The sequence below is a fragment of the Euwallacea similis genome, chromosome 4, assembly GCF_039881205.1.
Source record: "Euwallacea similis isolate ESF13 chromosome 4, ESF131.1, whole genome shotgun sequence".
Classification (NCBI taxonomy): domain Eukaryota; kingdom Metazoa; phylum Arthropoda; class Insecta; order Coleoptera; family Curculionidae; genus Euwallacea; species Euwallacea similis.
Genome location: NC_089612.1, coordinates 5124352 through 5144715, shown reverse-complemented (window position 1 = coordinate 5144715; position 20364 = coordinate 5124352). Strand labels below are relative to the sequence as shown.

Here is a 20364-nt window from a genome sequence, read left to right as displayed (position 1 = left end):
GGCATTAGTTTATCTTTCCAAAGCATCCTAAATAGATACCCAGTTGATCATAATTTTTGTTGGTCGGTCCACTGTGCAGTAGATGTATTGCGAATGCGCGTTAAGTGTTTGTGGTAAAATGGTGAACGCGCAAGAGGTTGAAATGAAATCATAAGAAATTCGTGGAAGATACCTTTCAAATTCAAAAATATTACAATTTCGCACATTTGGTCATAATGGCGTACAAGACAATTTTGTCGGAATAATTTCTTAGGGAAATTTTTTTATGTGTACTTTACCACAAAATTTAGTCTTCGTCAAATCAGTGGCGTACATAACAATTCTATGCTAAAAAAAAACAAAAAAATAAAGTGAAAATTGAGTGCTCCGATTTCGACGAGATTTGGTTCCGCAGTAGCCCTATGGTACAGCATTGACATGCCGCGGTCAAATCCCGAATCGGACAACTTCGATTTTTTGGGTCAAAAATTTTCATGATGTATAGTCCATGGTATTTTTCGGACCAAAAAATCGAAGTTGTCCGATTCGGGATTTGACCGCGGCATGTCAATGCTGTACCATAGGGCTACTGCGGAACCAAATCTCGTCGAAATCGGAGCACGCAATTTTCACCCTATTTTTTTATTTTTTTTAGGCACAAAATTGTCATGTACGCCACTGTCTCCTTGAAGACAAATTTTGTCGGAAAAATTTCTTAGTGAAAATTTTTTGCGAAAAAATTTTCTTAACTCAGACAATTTCGTGTTTTGGACCATACATCAGAAGTCTGTATCACGAAAATTTTTTATTCAACAACAGAAAGTTGTGCCATATGAGTTTTGACTTTCTTTAAGTCTCGTTCTCCCGTAAAGGTAAAATTAAACATTGCCACTAAAATATGTCTCTATTAATTAAAAAAATATGTACAAAATTACACATAATGTTTTGGCATCGTATTTGGAATCTACTGCTTCTCTCCTACTTTGAAAGCTGCCTTCAGATATCTAATTGCGGCAGGAATTCTGCAAATAAAAATAATAAAAATTAAAAGAAATATTGTAGTAAACTATAAAAATTTCACATTAGATGGTTTTAACACATATGATCAATCCAATAATCTACTTGAAGAAACGCAATTAAACATTTTTTCCATTCGAAGCGCAACACCAACACCGACGCCGAACTTTATAAACCCTCTAAAGTTCAAATTTCAAATCAACCCTCGTTCGCTACACGCAAACCCTCTTAATAAATTAATAGCGCTTTCGCGTCTTGGCTCCCTCTCAATTACAGACGACGAACTAAAGCAAGCCACAGCTTCATTCCGTTAAAATCTACTCACCGCGAGGTGGCGCGATAGAAGACTGGCAGTGGTGTTCCATACACGTATCATACCTTAAAGAGATCTAAAGAAGTGGAGCGAGGGTAGGATGGCCCAAAATTTAGGGTGGGATTTAAATGAGTTTTTAGGTGTAGGGAATACCTCATAGGTGTCGTTGGTTTTGTTTAATGATTTGGTTATTGTTAGAACGGTTGAAGCATCGAGTTTTTATTTTTCAAACATAAGATTATTCTTGGAAGTAATTTAATCGGGAAATAATTAGCAGAACCGGGTTTTACGTTCCTGAGGGGCAAATTGAATGTGAATTTAATCTTCTTAACTGACTGGCAAAAACCAAATCCACGCACTACCAAAATCTACTTGAATAGACGATTGCTTTGTCTTTTGATGATAAATTAGACATCGAGGTTGCTAAGAAGTTCGTCTGTTGTTGTTTAGAGGACTCCTAATACAGGACCGTATCGTTGTTCAGAACCGAATGTACATATTACTTCTTTTTTAAAGCCTATTTTAAACCGCCATTTATTCTAGACTAGAACCGGTTTACAATCTCAGGTATGCACTGTAAATGCGTGGGCTGTTGATTTCTATTTGGCAATTTAATCTAAAGTAGACTTTGAATCTCGCTGTCCCAAATCAAAATCCATCCCTGTCTCCTTTTCATACAAAAGCAAAGCCTATACGTTGTACGGTGGCTCAGATGAGAGAAATTTGTGATAGATTAATCCATCTCTAATGAGTGTAAGAGCGATAAGTCTCGCATGTGAATGCGTCCCGCTCAGTTCAGCCAACGCTAATTAGATGAATGGAGCACAATGGCTGCTGCTGTCTGTGGCACGGCCTACTTGACTGGCACGCCGTATCTCGCGGTGTGTTGTTTTGAGCCACTTGCACTTATTCCCTCAGCCACGGGAATAACTCTCCCGCTGTGCCCGGTTTTAAGGAAGACATTAGCGCAGCGCTTTTCGTGCAATTCCGTTAAATAATACTACCTATAATAACACTCGCCAATTTGTCAAGAAAAATTATTGTGAAGACTTAGAATTTCTCGAAAATTTGCCAAGAAAAAAGCCATGGGGCCTCCGGGATGCACAGATCTGAATACGTGCGAGCATTTTAGAAAATATTAGAATTTACATTGTTACGCTAAAAGCAATCATTAATTAATGTGCTTTGAACGAAAGTTTCTTTGAAATCTAAGAGGGAGGAAATTCGCACCGCCACTGAGCTTTAGTAAGCTTCATTTAAATATGTAGTACACTCTTTGCTAGGAAAGACTGAAAACGACGTCTTACCCGGTGCTATTAAGATTAATGGCTCGAATTTTCAGCGTGTTTGGGGTTTACTAATCCGCCCTACGCGGCAACATCTAATTTTTACTAATTCATTATGTATTCGTTATGATTAAGTGTTACGTCGCTAGCTATGAACATAAGGAAAAATTAGCTGAGCCGTGAAATTGCGTAACTTGCGGTAGTCTAAAACACAGCTTTCGTAGCTAATAAATATTTCTGCAGTAATATGAAGACCATACAAAGCAAAAAAAAATCACTAAAGCTTAGTTTTAGGGCGAAAATAAAACGAAACAAAAGAAAAATATTTATTAACAGCCAAAACACGTAACATAAAGAAAAAAATCCATACAATTAACCTGATTCCTGACGAAATTAAACCGAACAATTTCTTACCTTCTCTCTTCCCTAACTATGTCCAGCACACAATAGTGACCCTCCGCTATAGCCAGAAGGTGTGCCCTCCCTTGCAGCCGCGCCATTGGTCAACACTGGCCAACGGTCACTCGGGTTCGAGTCTCACAGCACAGCACGTTTACACTAGAGAAAAACGTTCCATTAGAAAATGTGTATCGTACATTCTCGAATTATGAGTTTTATTAGAAATGGACGCTATTAGAGTAATTTATTCGGCAGCTAAAAATATCGATTTTCAAGTTGACACCGCTTTTACACTTTCTGCTCGCGAGCTAAATTAAAACTGGAGACTTTTCTCCGGGGGCATATTTTCTTATATCTGTTGTGAGTGCACTTTCTTGAGGCATGGGCTCTGAACCACGGGATTTTTTTAGTTAACCAATTTGCAATTTGGAAGAAAATGCTCTAGAGTGTCTCCTGCTATGGTAGGTAACAAGCAACTTTTCTATAGTGCCGTTATGCTCATAATATAATGGAAGCAAATAACTTCGCGATTCAAGCATAAGTACACGCCGTAGTAGGAGTTACCTGCTAGCAGCAGACGTTATTAAATTATTGAAATATCTCCTTAAGAAATCTTGACATCAATATTGTAATGTGACTACATTTCATTTTTGAGCGAGGAACTCGAAATTTCATAAAGCAGTTCGCGACGCGGGTCGCCGCTATTCTAACGTGAAATTCTTGCTTTGTCATGTTTCATACGTCGCAAATATATACGAATATTATTTGAAATTTTGTACGAGAAAGATCTTGTTGGGTTCAATTTCTTGAATGTTTTTGCACAAAAAATCTTGATTAATACGGAAATTTCTGTTTTCTAGGAAACAGCAAATATACTATTGCATGCATTACCTTCTACTGATAAATGGTAAATCTTATAGAATATACAAAATTGGATACATTTTATGATTTATTACAAACTGGCAACGACGCAGCATTCTTTTGTTATCCCAACCTGGTCTATTACACTCAACGTGGGACGTCATTTGTTTTCGGGGTCGTTTCGTGTGTGGGTCTTGTTGCCAGACTTCTCAAAAAGTACAAAATTCGTGGGAAAAATTTTCAGGCTTTGACCATATAGCCAGCCAACTTCTAAGAGGAAATATGTGTAGAACTGTCTTTTTGAGTTGTTCGACACGGGGAACCAATCCTGTTTTCTCCGCAAGAAGCAGACGAAAAAATGAGATACTGACTGAGACGAGAATAATCCCTTGTAGGTACGAAATAAGTTCCGCCACCGGGGCAACGTTAAGAGAGTGTTGCTCGGTAACCAATCCCCGAGCTATTCAACGTATCGGCGATAATAAAGCCGTCTTGCAGCAAAACATTTATTGTCAGGAAACCAATTATGTGTGCATATTCTTCTTGGGGAATATAAAAAAATAAGCATATCGCAGCCAGCAAAGCCCAACGAAGGGTCAAGCGAATCGATCCAATCTCAACCTGACGTAACATTTAATTGAATTTCCACTCTACCGTTCCTCATCATATACCTCTCTGCCCAACATCACAAGCTGGTAAACACATTTCAGTTTCCGTATAGTCGACCCTTTGACGACACTTTTGATGTGCCCTACCGTCCGAGCCATAATTAAAGCAACGAGCTTGAAAGGGGTAGTGGGCCCCGGCCAATGGCGGCCCGCCATTGCAGAGGGACCCCAGGAACTGTCCGCAGATGCAAATTAGTGCCGAAGCTGGGCAGAATTAATTGCAATCGGAGATCGGGCCACGCTGCCCTCGACTTGTCTTCCTCATGTTACGACCAACTTTGGGGCCCTTTTGGCGGTCTGGATATACAGGGTTACATGTAATGTGTGACTTTTGCTTAGGACACATTCCCGAACAACTGTCTGAAAAGATCGACATCGCAAAGGGATTTTGTTTATAAACGATTTGTTCTAAAAACACCTATTTAAAAACAATCCATCGGGGTCAAATCAGGTTATCGGGGAGGCAAAATTGCACAGATTACGAGCAATTGCTTTGCCTCAGCATATTTCCAGAAGGCGCTTTTTAACGTTCCTTCAATTAACCATATTCTTATATGTAGGTGCCGGTCACACTGGTACTACGGAGTACTTTTTTTGGCCTTATGGGTTTCTGTCTAAAAAATAAGGAACAATGCCTTGATTATTCAACACACCGCACATCTGTTTTGAATGATTATTGATCGAAGTATTAAACTATAAAATTGGTATGTTTTTGAGATTCAGGAATCTCTTTTAATTTTCTCATAAACCAAAAAAAAAAAACGGTCAAAATCATGTGCGTTTAAAGCATTTGTAAACGTTGGCTGGTATGAACGAAATAAGTTTCGATGTAAAATGCTTTTTACACTTTTACGGATAACACCTGTTCTTTCAGCAGTTGCTTGAACATTTATTCTCTTGATGTGAGCCAGTCTCAAGTATACTTGCAATTCTACATCTACAAGGTTTTTTGATAACTCATGAGGACTTTTGAAATAATTGCCTACTGAACCGGTTAATTTAAACTTAGTTAACCTGAACCACCTCATAAAATATCTAGATCATCAATCTTCTTCTACAATAGTTACCGTTGCCATGAGAGTTTTAATAAATGTCGAATATTATATCTGAAATGTGTGTTAATATCAGTGCTACTCAGTCTGTGAGCATTATTTTTGTATAAACTGAGTTTGGTAGGTAATTCCATCGTGAACGCTCCGCGCATCAATCCATCTCACTCCAACTTGTTAAGAATGACGGCAAAAAGTGAACTAAAAGTTTGCTCGGACTTATTCGAGCAACACACATCAAACTTTGCACGAACATCTTAGCGATAGGAGAAACCGTTTTACCACACAGAGAAATTCGCAACTCTACAGAACACATTTAAGGTTTTTATTGCTGAATTAATGAAAAGAGTCCCTCGTCCTGAGAATTCAGATCAGAAAATGCTTTCACCTATTTGAGGACAATCAGGCTATTTGTAATAGCAGCGGTTTTCCCAAATAACAAAATGGTGTACAGTATCAAATAAAAAAAGTTTGCAATAGGACCTTTCCTAAAATTATTTTTATGCCTTTGCTAACATAGCGAAGAAAGATCACGACATGCCGATGTGCAGTTTTATTCGGAGTTTGAAGGTGAAAGGAGTAAAGTTGAGGAGAATGCGAACTGTGCAACTTATCCGAAATCCTGCCAAATGGGAGATCTAGGCAAGTAATTACTGTTTCTGCATATGTATAAATGGAAATTTGCGGTATCAGTATTACTGTGTTATTGTAGCGTTACAAGTTTAAAATAAGAATTTTTAAGAGATTTTTAAATCGCGTTGATATGAATGATATAGTTTATAAGTCAAATTAGGCGTATACTTATCATTCCACAGGGACAGCCTAATTGGCATTGTCTTTATAGAGCCATGGTGGATATGTACATTATTGAGTAGAACTTGTAGGAAGAGTTCCTTCTTTTTTTCATTCCCGAAGGTTTTCTTAGATTCTCAAGATTAAAGTTGTTACATTTACTGTTTTATTCGCTAATAATTATTTACTTGCTTATACACATACGGATATCATCAGTTCAAATGGAAAAATAGGGATTGTGCAAGTGAGAGAAGGACCGCGTAAGGTTTAATGTGCCTCCGACAAAGACCAAAGAAGTGGGTTGCGAGGCTAGCGGTTGATGTGGGCGGAGCCAGTAAAATGTTACTAAATCTCTTACCGTTTCAGAATTTTTACTAAGTTATAGTTCTAGTGATGGAATAATCCTTTTTTTTAATTTACTTATATTGCTGCTTTTTTGCTCTGTGTTATGAATTAATTAGGGATGTAAAATACCGAGTAGTCATTGTTACTATTGTTCTTTATATTTTTGTGATTAACTTGTACTTGTAATAATTATTCTAAATGATTTATCTTAATTGAATAAGATCTGATTAATATTTAGCTATGGAATTGTTTGGTTCAAGTAAATGGTTTATTTTTCAGTTCTGATTGTAATAAAAACGTAGAAGCCGATAACGAAGATTGCTGATGGTGCGATTCCTGCGACTTAAGGTTCGTGAAACATTCGGCTTACAATTAGACTTCTGCGTGACTAAGGACGAGCATCGTTTATTGTGTGTAACATCTGATATTTTTTGATATCTCCATCGCCGCGAAGGTAGCGGAATCAATACTAATCTAAATATCGAAATGGACATGCTAGCCGGGCCCACTCCGCCCGCTTCACATGCTAGCCCTCAACGCACTTTGTCGGTCTTTGTCGGAGGCATATCAAACCTCATGCGATACTTCTCCCACTTGTGCGATCCCTATGTTTCCACTTGAAATGCTGATACTTGCATAAGGATCTTCCCCCGAGTTGGTTGTATTTTTATGTAAAAATATAGACCTTGAAACTGCACATACTTAACTGAAGCTAGATAAATTTTAAAAAAATTTAATATCTTGGGAGTGTATTTTACCTGATCTCTTGCAAGTCCTCGGCCACCAAAGCTGCCTCACACCGGCAAGGGTTTCTCCTAAACAAAAATTAAATACAGGTGATGAGTTAAATTGCTGTTCCCACCATACCTGCAAGGTGGTTTTTCAACAGGATTTGAAATGCAATGAAATGCTGAAACTGGTTTCCACTCCAGCATCCCTTGAATTGTAGGTCAAAGGTTAAACGCAGCCGCGTGTCTGCATGTCACAGCATCCCTTAAAAACTTGTTTATATCCACTAACTCCTGGCCCATGACCTATCATCCCATTTTTATCGTGTTCTCTGAACCTGAAAATAAAGTTATTTTGCCAAATGAGCACAGAGATTGGGGAAATTTGTATCTTACGTAAGACTTCTGCACAACGCGTCCAGAATAAGGACGTCCAACATCTCAGGTGTTTTTTTGCCACAGCTCGGCAAAAAATGGGAAATAGATTCGAAAATTTCGGTTTTTGCAAAATTCGCTGGAAAATCAACGACAGTTTTGTGGATCTGTTTGCGTCGCGAAACCACTCCGCCGAAAGCGCAACTTTTTCCCTTTTAACCAAGACTGGATCTATTCCCCTTTGCGAGGCCCCCACGCTGGACGTCCCTTTCCCGGGCACGCGGCACAAGGTTGTCAACTAATTAACATTTCTTTGGACAAATAGTGTACACTTTCAAGCGATTTTTCCGTCCGGTTTTTTCCGATCTTTATTATATTTTTACAGCGACCGGACAAAGGAGACAGACATCCAGTGAAACGTAACCGACGAACCGGAGCTTATTTGATCAAAGCATATTTTCTGAAGCGTTAAAGACGTGAGCTATAATGGAAACGGAAAAAAGCAATAAAAACCGCGTCTACAAAGCTTCCCCGTCCCGATGGAACCGGGTTCATTTGATTAGGTTCTCCAGTCTCCAGTGAAACTCTCTGATACGGGGAAAAATCCTCAAAGGTAAAAACTACACATAACCCTCGGCAATTAAGAAAATGAACACCCCTGGCAAGTCGAGAGCAGTAGTCCATACAAAGCCGCCTCCACGCCATTGGTCAGCGGCTTCTATGGATTATTCCGTCTTTTGTTTCACCCTCTCCGGGGGGCACCCGGAGTGGCCCGCGGGGCGCGGGGACGTGGTCGCTGCTTGTAATGACACTCGGACGACTGGAATTTCGATATGTAGTCCGGGAAAGGAAAACAGAGAGGATTAATCAATTTCGATGATGCCGCCGAATCGACGAAGAAATTTTAATTATGGCCAAAGTTCCGAGGAGGGTCCGTGGGTTAATGACGAGGGCTATTGTTCGAGATTTTAGTGTGACTTTGAAAAATTCCTCAGCCCGTATTTACGCTAGGATGGGAGACCGCCGGCTCAGTCCAGCCCTCGGATAAATATGGAGGAGAGTTCGACCATTTGCAAAAATTTTAATTTGTTAAATTCTGGAATTACCCTCCTAGTAAGCATCGCATGACCCCTAACGTTCTAAGGCCGTGCTCCCACGGAATAAACAAACAAAGCTTAGCGTTGGCAACTTTTAAAGTTGCGGTTTCAGCTCGATTTCGCAGATTTTCAGCTACGAGATCATCTGTCTGATAACGGGGTATGCTTTTCTATAACAATCATGAGCTTAGTACCTAATTAAGTCGTACCCTGAACAGAACGTCGCGATATTTCAAATGATAATAATTTCTCAAAAACCTCCAATTTTTCCTAGGCCTGGAGACGCCAGATTTGGCACCGCGACATTCACAAGGGGCTCGCCCGAGCCCTTCGCGAAGGGTCGATGGTACTCTCATTTAGTTTTAACTGAGAATACCGTGCATTCCACCCCTACCTGCCTACGTTGTTCCCAAACGGAATAAACGAAAAATTGAAAAATTCACTTCACACGTACAGGACATGTCTGCAACTCAAAGTGACGTCACCCTCATAATTAATTATCATTAAATTTTGCTGGTTTTGATGTCCTAGTCCTGATACGACAAGAACATTTTCTAATTGTTAATTGATCAAACAAGGTGGAATAGCGCCCTCAAACCTTGTCTGGGGCGATTTCTCCCGGACTACAAGCGAGTTACCAAGCGAGGTTTCAAACTTACACCCTTCAGGGGGTTCAGGTTGTCCCCCAAACCCCCCAGTCCGGCGTACATGACAAACGCAGACCAAAGCAACTCTCCGTGCACTTTCGGGGACATTGTTTAAGTTGAGTGTATAGAAGCAGTTGTTGAGAGAGATGTATGGGCTCTCCGCGAAAATGGGAATTGCTTTACATACAAAACTTTTCAATGCGAGCGAACTTGGGTGCCCCTCTTGATGTTTTGCGAAACGGTTTTAATTACTATTCGCTTGTTAATTTCACTCACAGTCATCGACAGCAACAGATTAAATAGAAATTTAGTTGGCAGAGCACCTTTTAATATACACTAAACCCAATGTCGGCAAATTGTACACTGGTCAAACTGGATTTAAACGGGGTGGCCCCAAACATCACCTGGGTGTAAAGGTCAAAGGGCGCAGCCGTACACGGGAGTGAGCAAGCCACAAAAGCCCTAATATTCGTCAACTGTCAACACATTACTGATATTAATCATAAATAAGCCTTTGTAGGCAAAAATGTAGGAAAAGTGTTCATTTTTTTCAAATTTTATATTAATGCGAAATTGGACTTCAAAATTAAAATGGTGGAGGAATGTGTTCGCATTGGTCCACCGTATTGTAGTTGCGGGTCGCGAAAGGGACGAAAGGGATTTGCTACCTGGAAAGGGACCAAGTCAAAATGACCGTTAGCTAATATACAGAGTGTTTGAAAAGTTGATGCAGATTTTAAAGAGGTGAATGTAGAGCCAAAGTAGTAAAAAAACAATGTGTAACATTAGTGTAACAAATGTGTAAACATTAGTCCGACGAAGCACCGTTACTGAGATATGGCCCTCCAAAGGGGTTCTTAGATATTTTTTAAAATAATTTTTTTCTGATTAAGATAATGGAATGAAAATTCTAGATACCAATTATACCATAAGGGTCTTTAATTATCACAAGTTTCATAAAAATTGATTTTAAATAAGGGAGTTTTCTAACTACCATTAACCAACCAAGAAATTTTTCGATTTTCTTATTCCTTTGAATTATCAAGCAAATAACATTATTTCTTAACGACTTAGACATGTTTGCAGGACCAATTTCTCTACTTCTTTTCGAATTCTGCGTAGTTTACTATGTGAAAATGTTTTTAAAAATGTTACTGTTCTGAACCATACATTATTTAAAAAATAATTTTTTTTGACTAAATTGCACTGAATACCAAAAAAAAAGTACAGACATTTTTTGTTCAAAAAAGTCTAATTCATTAGAAAATAATATTATTTCCTTGATAATTCAAAACAATAAAAAAAATAAAAACATTTCCGTCAAGGGTAGTTAGAAAACTGCCTTTATTCCTTTACAGCTACCTTTATAATCTATTTTGATGAAACTTATGAGAGTCAAAGACCCTTATGGTATGATTGTTACCTATAATTCTCATTCCATTATTTTAACCAGAAAAAAAGTTGCTTTAACAAATGTCCAAATGATAGGACTCCTTTGGAGGGTCATATCTCAGTAACGGTACTCCATTGGACCAATGCTTATGTGAAGTTTTTTTATTATTTTTGGCTCTACATTTACCTCCTTAAGTTTTATACTAACTTTTTCACACACCCAGTAGCCACTAAACAGCCACCTTCACGTTATGCCCGTAAAAAATGACACTGTAATGAATTTACGTGTAACTGCAATGGAAAAGCCGTCAAACACAAAGGGCATAGCCCTACACGGGAGGATCAAACCACTGAAGCCCTAATATTCATACACTGTCAACATATTAATAATGTTAATAATCAATAATCCTTTTCTAGGAAAAAATAGAAGGAAAGATTTTTTATCTCACACTAATTCAAAATCAATATGGTGTATTCGTCCACCATTTTGACCAAAGCTGTGGGACGTAGGCGAAGGACGTAGTTATGAGACGCAAAAGGGACCAGAGAGGGATTTACTACCTGGGAAGGGATCGGGTCAAAATGACCGTTAACTGATATATTCGTTAAACAGTCACCTTCACATTAAGCCTATAAAAAATGACTATAATTGCAACAACGTGTAAGTACAACGGAAAAGCGATAAAACACCAAGTTATAATTGAATTTTATCAGAAAACCCATAATTAGCCTTGCTGTCGATAATAAGACACCTAGTTTTGCTCCCTATGGTGTTTAATGCAAAAATGCCTTATCACGTCAATTTCTATAATTCATACGATAAGCCCTCCCTATATTAGCTAATAATACTTCTCTTGGCCCCAGTGGTTCCTACAAAAGCGACATTTGTGGCACCATCACAAAGCAAACCACCTCTCTCTTATCATCATCACGCTATCTTATCTCGCTTGACTCACTTCCATATCGTTTTATGCTGAAGATAGTAGTCTTCAAACAAATATAAGGCAAATAAAGTCTCTCAGAAAAAGATGATGATTTTCCGATTATTGCAATTATTCCCCACCTAAATCATGGTCAGCCTGACCATCCTTCTACTATGGGTGGTGTCCTTTTGGTACCTGGGCCCTTCAGTGGGGGCGCAACAAATCGAAATCCCGTGCCCAGAGTATTGTGCCTGTGATGTTTATCAAAACATGAAAAGAGCGGTGTGCCAAAACAAGAAATTGGTGTCTGTTGAGTTGAATGTGCCTTCACAGGCCGAGATTTTGGACGTTGGTCAGAATCAGATCAGTGAATTGAAGGATAAAATATTTTTGGTAAGTGGCTTCTTAAGTAAATGAAGATGAATCAAATTAGAGCACCAAATTGCTGTTGAGCTTTGTGCGATCATATTATAAAAATGGGTGAGATGAATAAGGTGAGGCCCTCTAACAGTTACCATGAACCGATCATCCATGTACGTATGAAAATTTCGCAATCCATCGCGAGCAATTAATTTGATGAGATTTGCCATGGTGGAGACATGTGCATTTATCACTTTCAACATTCAATTGCATATATCTTGAAAAATATTAGTTCTAAGATACCCAAAGCATTAACAGCCTTGTACTAAATTTCAACATAGAATCCAAAAATGCAATAACATATATGGTGTTCCATATAAAATAAGCAAGCACCAACTTCCGGTACAACCGGAAGTGTATCGTCATTGAAAATATTTCAAATGAGGCTCTTACCAAATTACTGAATTTTCGTAACTTTGCTATTCATACTTTTCCCAAAGTGTCTAATGGCAGTATAAATGTACACAGGGTGTTTCCTAATTACGTGTAGAAAATTTAAGAACATAATGCTAGAAGCATTTCACGTGGAAAATGTCTAATAAACAAATGCTCACAAATGTTTCGTTTTCAAAGTACAGGGTGTTAAAATATACAAAAAAAAGTTTTTCTTGAATATTATACATATATATAAGGCATAATGAGTTAATTTTCACTTTTTTCTACCTCCTTTAAATACCCAATATTTCTGCAACATCCTGCATATATTACCTGTTGGAATTAATAGCGAAAATAAAAACATTGCAATGCCTTCAAGCAATTTAAAGAATAATTCCAAAGTCTGGCAATCGTGCATGGTGAAAAGTTGAAATTAAAAAAACATCTCAAAAACATGAGGAGGAAACCACTTTGCATAATCACCCGGTATATACGTAATTCTTTTGAATACACCGTTTGGGGATTTTCTAAAATCTACAACACAATTAGGCTGCATTTTCAGGCTATTATCGCTTTGAAATATGCGTGGATTAAAGGCAAATAATTGTCATGCAAACAATTCACTTTAACCCAGTTCTAGCTTATAAAAACGGCAATAACTGTGTAATAAAAAACAAATAATTTTTTCCTCTACTTGACTTGAATTACTATTTAAGTTTTTCAATTTAATGTAATATATTTACTTTAGGACCTAGGCCTAACGAACCTAAAGCTCCTTAACCTTTCCGATAATGTGTTACGACACATCCACTTTAACGCCTTCAAGGGAATGGAGAAACTAAAAACCTTAGATCTGTCCTGCAATGCCATAGAATACTTCAGAGACTCGTGGTTTGAGAGCTTATCTGGATTAGAGGAACTCTATCTGAAGGGCAATAAATTAAGGTCCATTAACGAGGAACCTTTGATTAATATCGAAAACCTTAAGGTAAATCTATTCTTGCGGGGAGCCAGTTTTTTATTACTGTAACTGGTTCAATTCAGGTCTTAGACATCAGCAGCTGCAGCATAACCAGCCTCAAATCCAGCACCTTCAAACTAATTCCCAACTTGAAAATCTTAGATATCTCAGACAACTATATAAAGACCTTGCAAGTGGACCTCTTGGAGTCGCTACCTAAACTCACTATCTTTAAGACATACGGGAACGATTTCAACTGCAAAGATCCGAATATGATCACGGTGGGCACCTATGTGAAGACCAGAGAGATTCTCTATAGTGACACTTGCACTGCTGACGTTCCTACTTCATTTACCATTAACCACAAAGTGCAGAAATTCCAGAAAATGATTATGAGTGAATCCACCACTCCTGTTAGCATGGAGCCGGTCCGGAATTCGTGGATTCTTGAGCAGAAAGTTGAGAGCAATAAGTGTGAGGTCGTGAAGTGTGAAAATGTGACAACAATCGTTAAGGAATCACAGAGTTTATTAATGAACATAATTCAGCTTTCACCGTGGATAAGCGTGAGCATAATTTTTGTATATGGAGTTCTTTGTGGTAGGTTGATTGGGATTACAAAGAAGATTGTCTGATTTTTGTGATTATAGGAATGGTCCTGACTTGCTGCATTAACATCTGTGCCAGTAAACAATCGCGTCCAAAATCGAGGGATTCACAATTCCCTGATGGAAGTGTTCAAAGACGAAAGTTAAATAGAAGCAATAGCGCCATCTACAGAACACTCCACAAAGTTAGACTCAGCAGGTTCCAGGAGCTTGAGGATGAAGACTCCGATGTCGAAACTTTGGTGATGAATCAAGTTGATCTGTCTAATTCTACCCCTGTCGTCACAAGGAAAGCTCCATTATAACCAGCAACCTCAATTTTATTATTTATTTATTTATATAGAAAAATTTATACTCTGTGATTTCCTCTGTCCTAATTAAATTTTGCACTCGAAAAAATGGAATTTTCACTCTGGGCCACTCGGTATAATCCGACCTAAACTTGAAACTCACTTAATCTCAGACAGGAACCGCGAGCAAGAAGTTTTTGCGAAGTGCCCTGATGCGGTTTCGCCTCAAATGTGGTCAGTGGTGAAGGAAAGGGGGTGAGGGGTGGGCTTTAGGGATTGCTCCGATAATTTTACTCCAGTAGCAGATACACTCTATAGATACATGAGAATTGACTCTGATTGGAGAGTTGATATTTGTAATACTTTAATTCCTTGAAATTCGAATCTTACCGGCAAATGAAATTAAGTTCCCATAGAATATTCCTATTCAAAATCAAGAACTAATGAGATGCCGTTCCGCCATCGCCGTTGGAGAGGTTTTGGGTCCGTCGCTAAGTGTCTGAGGGCCGACCACGCTCTAACTTTCTGCATTTCGGGCCCTGTTTAGGCCCTCCTGAAATTTAAGACGCGATTATTAAGTTTAACGAATCTTCGGTCTCCGATCGATGCGAATACATAAATATTCATTTTGTTGTACGCTGCAAATATCAGCATTAAGAAGCGAAGATCAGTTCTTCAGTGACATCGAAAACTTAAAATGTCATAGATGTTGAAATTGTCCTAGCGAACTTATTGGAAAAGGCTAAAAACTTACGAAGTTTAGAGCGCTTCAACTAAACTTACTTCTCATAAAAGCTGCTTGTGTTCGTTCTACAGAGAGTCAAAGATATATTTTTAATTCAGTAAATGAGTAATGAACCTCACAGTTTTTGATTTGCACACTTGAAATTGCTTCTAGGAAGGTTTTGGGTGCGGTAAATTCATTTAAAATATCTATCTTAGGCTAGCTGATGAGTGACTTCGCCTGCACCCTACTGAGGCGCAAAAGGTCGACCCAACTTTTTTGTCTGTACCGATACTTTAACATTTTTGCAAATTCTGATACTCCAAATTTTTCTACGACAAAAACGTATGCTGCAAAAAATCCTATCTCGAACTGTTTTCTAGACATTTTCAATGAAGTAATTCTGAGCATTTTTAATATTTTGTTAACATCATATACCCGCTGACGTAACCTTCGAAGGAGCGAGGGATTGTCACGCAAGTAGCGTTGCGGAACGTGACGTAATTTCGTTAATGGCGTTGTTCTTCATCGAGTGACATCATCCAGTATGCTTTCTCGTTAAATTTATTAATTTTTCCTCAGATCACGACTTTCATAAAAACGATTTTAATATTAGTTTCTGTTCATATTAAATGAAGCGTGAGTTCGTGCAGTGTCAGATTTTACCCTCTATAGACAAATGTACTTTTGGAACTTTTCGTATTTTTTGCACATAGCAAACATCGCTTTAAATGGTTGAAAAAGTCTCCCCTGGAACTTTGCTCAATGCTGGGATGAATTCGGGCAAAAATCAACCCTAATTGTTGAGACCATTTTCGCCGTGGCAACGCGATAAAACTCTTAGCAGAAAGTTTGCATTAACCGCTTTGTCATTCTCCATATTGATAAGTGCACCGATATGAGCGTTTCCATTTACAAACACCCCGTTAACAATTCGGTATCGGGCTCATTTATCAGCTGCGCCCCCGCGTTTTCACGCCAATGGCGATTCGACAGGCTCACACCATGTTATCTTAAACCTTCTCCCCCTGAACTACGCCATTCGACGCCATAGTTTAATAACGTTACCAACTTGGATATTAATTAGCTGTAGGTTATTTATTGTGGGGGAATTTTTTCAAATCATTGGTTTATCTATAGTGTAGCCACATGGCCACGTATCGTTCACTTTTATTCGTTTATGAATGTCTGGCTTTTACACTATCAATGCTAAATTTTCGGTATATTTTCGTGGAATGAGATGCCATGAGTCGCTGGACGCTTCATCAGGAACGCTATTCACAATAATTATCTCGGTATGTGTGCGATTTGCATTCCTCGAGCTCTCTGGCGACGTCTTTACAACACCATCGTCCCTTTTCTTTGCACAACTACCGTCCGAATTTGCTTCCACGGTTGCCGGATAATTGTTGTGTTAATTGTTTAAATGAAATTGGATTTTCCCCAGGAATGCATGCCGTTTTTGCTCCAGCTCCGCTGGCAGAGCCAAAATAATTCACATGTGGCCCTTAGGCCTTAATTTCCTTATAAATTCTCTTTAAATTTGATTTTGTCCCTATACGGAAATGGATATCTAACGATTTCCATTTCCTTTGTGGGTGTTTCCATCAAGTGCAACATCTTTGAGGATTTTAATTAAAATCGATGGGAGACCGCCTAAAACGCTTTTATAAATCACAAGGCCCATTCGGGTCTTCGTCTTAAGTTGCAACATAAACCATTAAGAGTTTTAACCCTTCGAGTACGAAGGGTCATAGGTTTTGCAACCCTTACACCCTCCTTAGCTGTAATTTTGGAGAACTCCGCCCCGCTCCCCCCGACAACCCGTTCTGACGGACCCTTGATAAATAATTGCTATGTTGCTCTGACCTCTAGGCTCTTATTTCAACTTTAAATTCGAATTTCCCCACATTATTAGGCGAAATTTCTTCATATTCACACAGGCACTCCCAAGCGCACAAGAGAGTTTCGGACCTCAAGTTTGCTCAACGTATAGTTTAGTTTATGTTGCAGCTTCTATACTAATATTTTCTCTTCTAAGAGCTTCTCTAATGATTACTCGCTCTAACGTGGTTGCCGCCAACGTCAGGAATAATCTAATTGTCTTAGGATCCCGTTTTGAGCTTCAACTTTGGATAAATCAAAACTACTTCAACTAGTCCATGCTTAAAGAAAACATTAGAGTTCCGACATAATGAATAGTTTTGCCTCGATAAGATAGGTCTCATGGTTGATTGAAAGTATGCCCTCGAAGCTTCAAAATATTCCTGTGTAGTTTCATATTCATTCATTTTTATCCAAATCGTGATGTTTTAAAATCACTTCGATTTGCCATTGGAAGATGGGAAAATTCCGAATTCCATCGCAAAAAATGGTCGATTCCACTGTGCGTCACAGATTAAATAAATTATGTAGGAAACTAACGTTCTACAAGAATTCTCAAAAATAGATGTTGATATGCCACTAAATATCACATTATACAAATATGCAAAAACTATATGGGAACTGGTCCTTGGGTTTTGGTCCAATCGTTTGGGATATAACTAGCTTCATGGCTATACTACGTTAGGATCGCGAATCAGTAACAATGAACACAGGAAGATCTTTAAAAGTAACAAAAATAAAACTAACTAAAAACCAATTATGCAAATTGTAAAACAGCAAAATAATACTTATCACAAAACATTTTCAAGTAGTTAGTAGAGAGAGAAAAAATTGTTTTCTCCTTTCCCTTTTTTTAAAATAAATGCCTATTTTTTTCCTGTTTTTTAGCAAAAATTTATACCTAATGGAAACCACAAGATATTGATGCTATTTAATTGAAACAAATATTAGCAATTTAATGTTAGCAGAAGGATAGCTAGCAGCTGGGTCGAATAAAGAAGTTACAGTTTACAATTTGCTTAATTTTTTTTATCGTTAGTTTAACTGCTGTATTGCTTTATATTTACATTTCAGCGTTTTCAGTCGACGCCGAAACGTTTAAATTTATATTGCAAAACATTTGACTCGTTACACAAAGGACCCGAACCCAGGAACCAAGCCCCTTCCATGGTCCAAAAACGCTGTAACATTCCAACGTAACATATTCAAGAGGTTTAACACATGAGGCTATCTAATTACGTCCGATACAATATGATGACAATTCGCAGCATTGTATAACAATTCATTCGTTTTCTTCAGTTTCAATTTTAAAAATTTTAATTTAAACTTAAAATAAAACGCACGTCCTTACAAACTTCACCATGAAACAATGGTACGTTTTTTTTATCCAATAATTCATTATTATCTTAATTTGAATGCGTTAATGACGTTTGTTTTCGTTGTAAAACTCAATACTTTGTTGTTTATTTTTTTCTTGTCTCAAAACGAAACATTAAGTTTAAACTGTGGATATTGAAAAAAATAATGATTTATACATTCTAGTTAACTATTATATTTTGTTTGATACACTGACTATCATTTGAATTTCCATTGAAGATTATTAAATATTAATACAAATAGAAAATATTCCATCACCTCTAATTTAATTATAATAAAATAATATATGTATAATAATTTAATATTTTAAAATTTACTGAAATCACTTTATGTGTTCCCACTCGCGTTTTTCCAAAAATCATAAAATTACCTCTTTTTTAGGCTATAAACTTATTCGAATAGATGTTTAAACAGTTTGGAGTTTACGATAGGTTATAAAACTCAATTTTTTAGTGATTTGAAGTTTAAACCTCAACACGGCGATTAAACTGAACTTGTTAAAGTAGCCCTACTCCGCCCAACAATTTTCTGGTATAAAAGCTTAAAATTCCCTTGATGGTTTTTAATATTATAAAATCAACTTTATCCTGAACAAGTGGCACGCATTAAAAATAGTCCACACTTCGACTGATCAACGTAAAATCGCCTCATGGTTTTAACGACTCTATGTTACTCTCCCAGTTGGGTCAACGCTACGTACTTGCCTACTTAGAAAAGTACTGCGTTGCTACCATAAAGATACCATAAGGATAAAATTTAGGCAATTGTTAAGCATCAACAGCAAAATCTTTCCGAAAAAGCAATATGTAAAATTTTATATGGATAAAAATGGTACGCTTTTCCTGCAGGTTTGATTGCTTTAACCTTTATAGATAGAACTTTACGTGCATATAGAGCCCCATCCTATATCAGCAAGATTCTTGCTGATGTGGACTGATCATTCAGGAGTTGGGACAAAGAGTAATAAACTCGGTATTGGGGATATCCCACAATTTGGCGAAAACGGAGTTCCAAAGATGAGATAAGATGGGTTTTTATGCAGGAGCACTGGAACAACTTACTCGCTGTGGTACACTCCGAGATGTTCCTGACGGAACCATTGAAGGAGAAAACTCAGTCTATACGGTTAAGTAGATATGTAGATAAGGCGCACTTATTACACTGAATGAGTCAGTCAGTATAGATCTTCTGTCGCAGTAAAGGACTGTTAGCAGGCCCCCCATTTTAATACAATGAAATACCTCAAACTGTTGACGAATTACGAATTATATGAAATTTTTGTCTCAAAAACGATTAAGAATAACAACCCAAAAAATGTTTAATAGCGATCTGTAAACAATTTAAATACAAAGTTATAATGGATTACGTATTCCCGATAATGTAACGGTGGTGACATTGTTTGTGTATGCCCTTTGTTTGCAAATTTATATATTTTGCCTTAGGTCATGACATTTTTTTAAAGAATGATTCCAGGTTGTGACTGAATTGAATGTATATACAGTGATGAACTTATAGTTTTACACCTTTTGATTTTGAGAAAATTTCCATTTCCTGCTTTGTATTGTGTGCGGCAGACTAACTAAATATGAACTTAACCATATAGAGAGACTATAAGCAGAGCGTAAACTTAAAATTAATTGTAACGAAGTTACATGCAAAAGGAAGAGGAACTCCGCAGTAGGACTGCACAGTTCCGATTGCCAATATGCATGCATTATTGCAATTTGTACAATAATTTCGAAAAGGCAATCTAACCCGGCAAATTTGACTAAAGCAGCGAGGAACAGGCGGACGGTAAAGCCGCGCCGTTTCTAATGGAGTTTTCGACGGCTCTGTTTTGCATATCACACATTT

At 37.8% G+C, this 20364-nt stretch overlaps 1 protein-coding gene across 1 annotated transcript; it reads left to right on the top strand.

The window, feature by feature from the left end:
• Positions 1 to 11846: 11846 nt before the first annotated feature.
• Positions 11847 to 14610, top strand: LOC136408401 (slit homolog 3 protein-like). Its single transcript, XM_066389350.1, has 4 exons — positions 11847 to 12264; positions 13415 to 13654; positions 13711 to 14227; positions 14278 to 14610. Exons 1-4 carry the CDS (start codon positions 12019 to 12021, stop codon positions 14538 to 14540), a joined length of 1266 nt encoding a protein of 421 aa, XP_066245447.1. The 5' UTR covers positions 11847 to 12018; the 3' UTR covers positions 14541 to 14610.
• The last annotated feature ends 5754 nt before the right edge of the window (positions 14611 to 20364 follow it).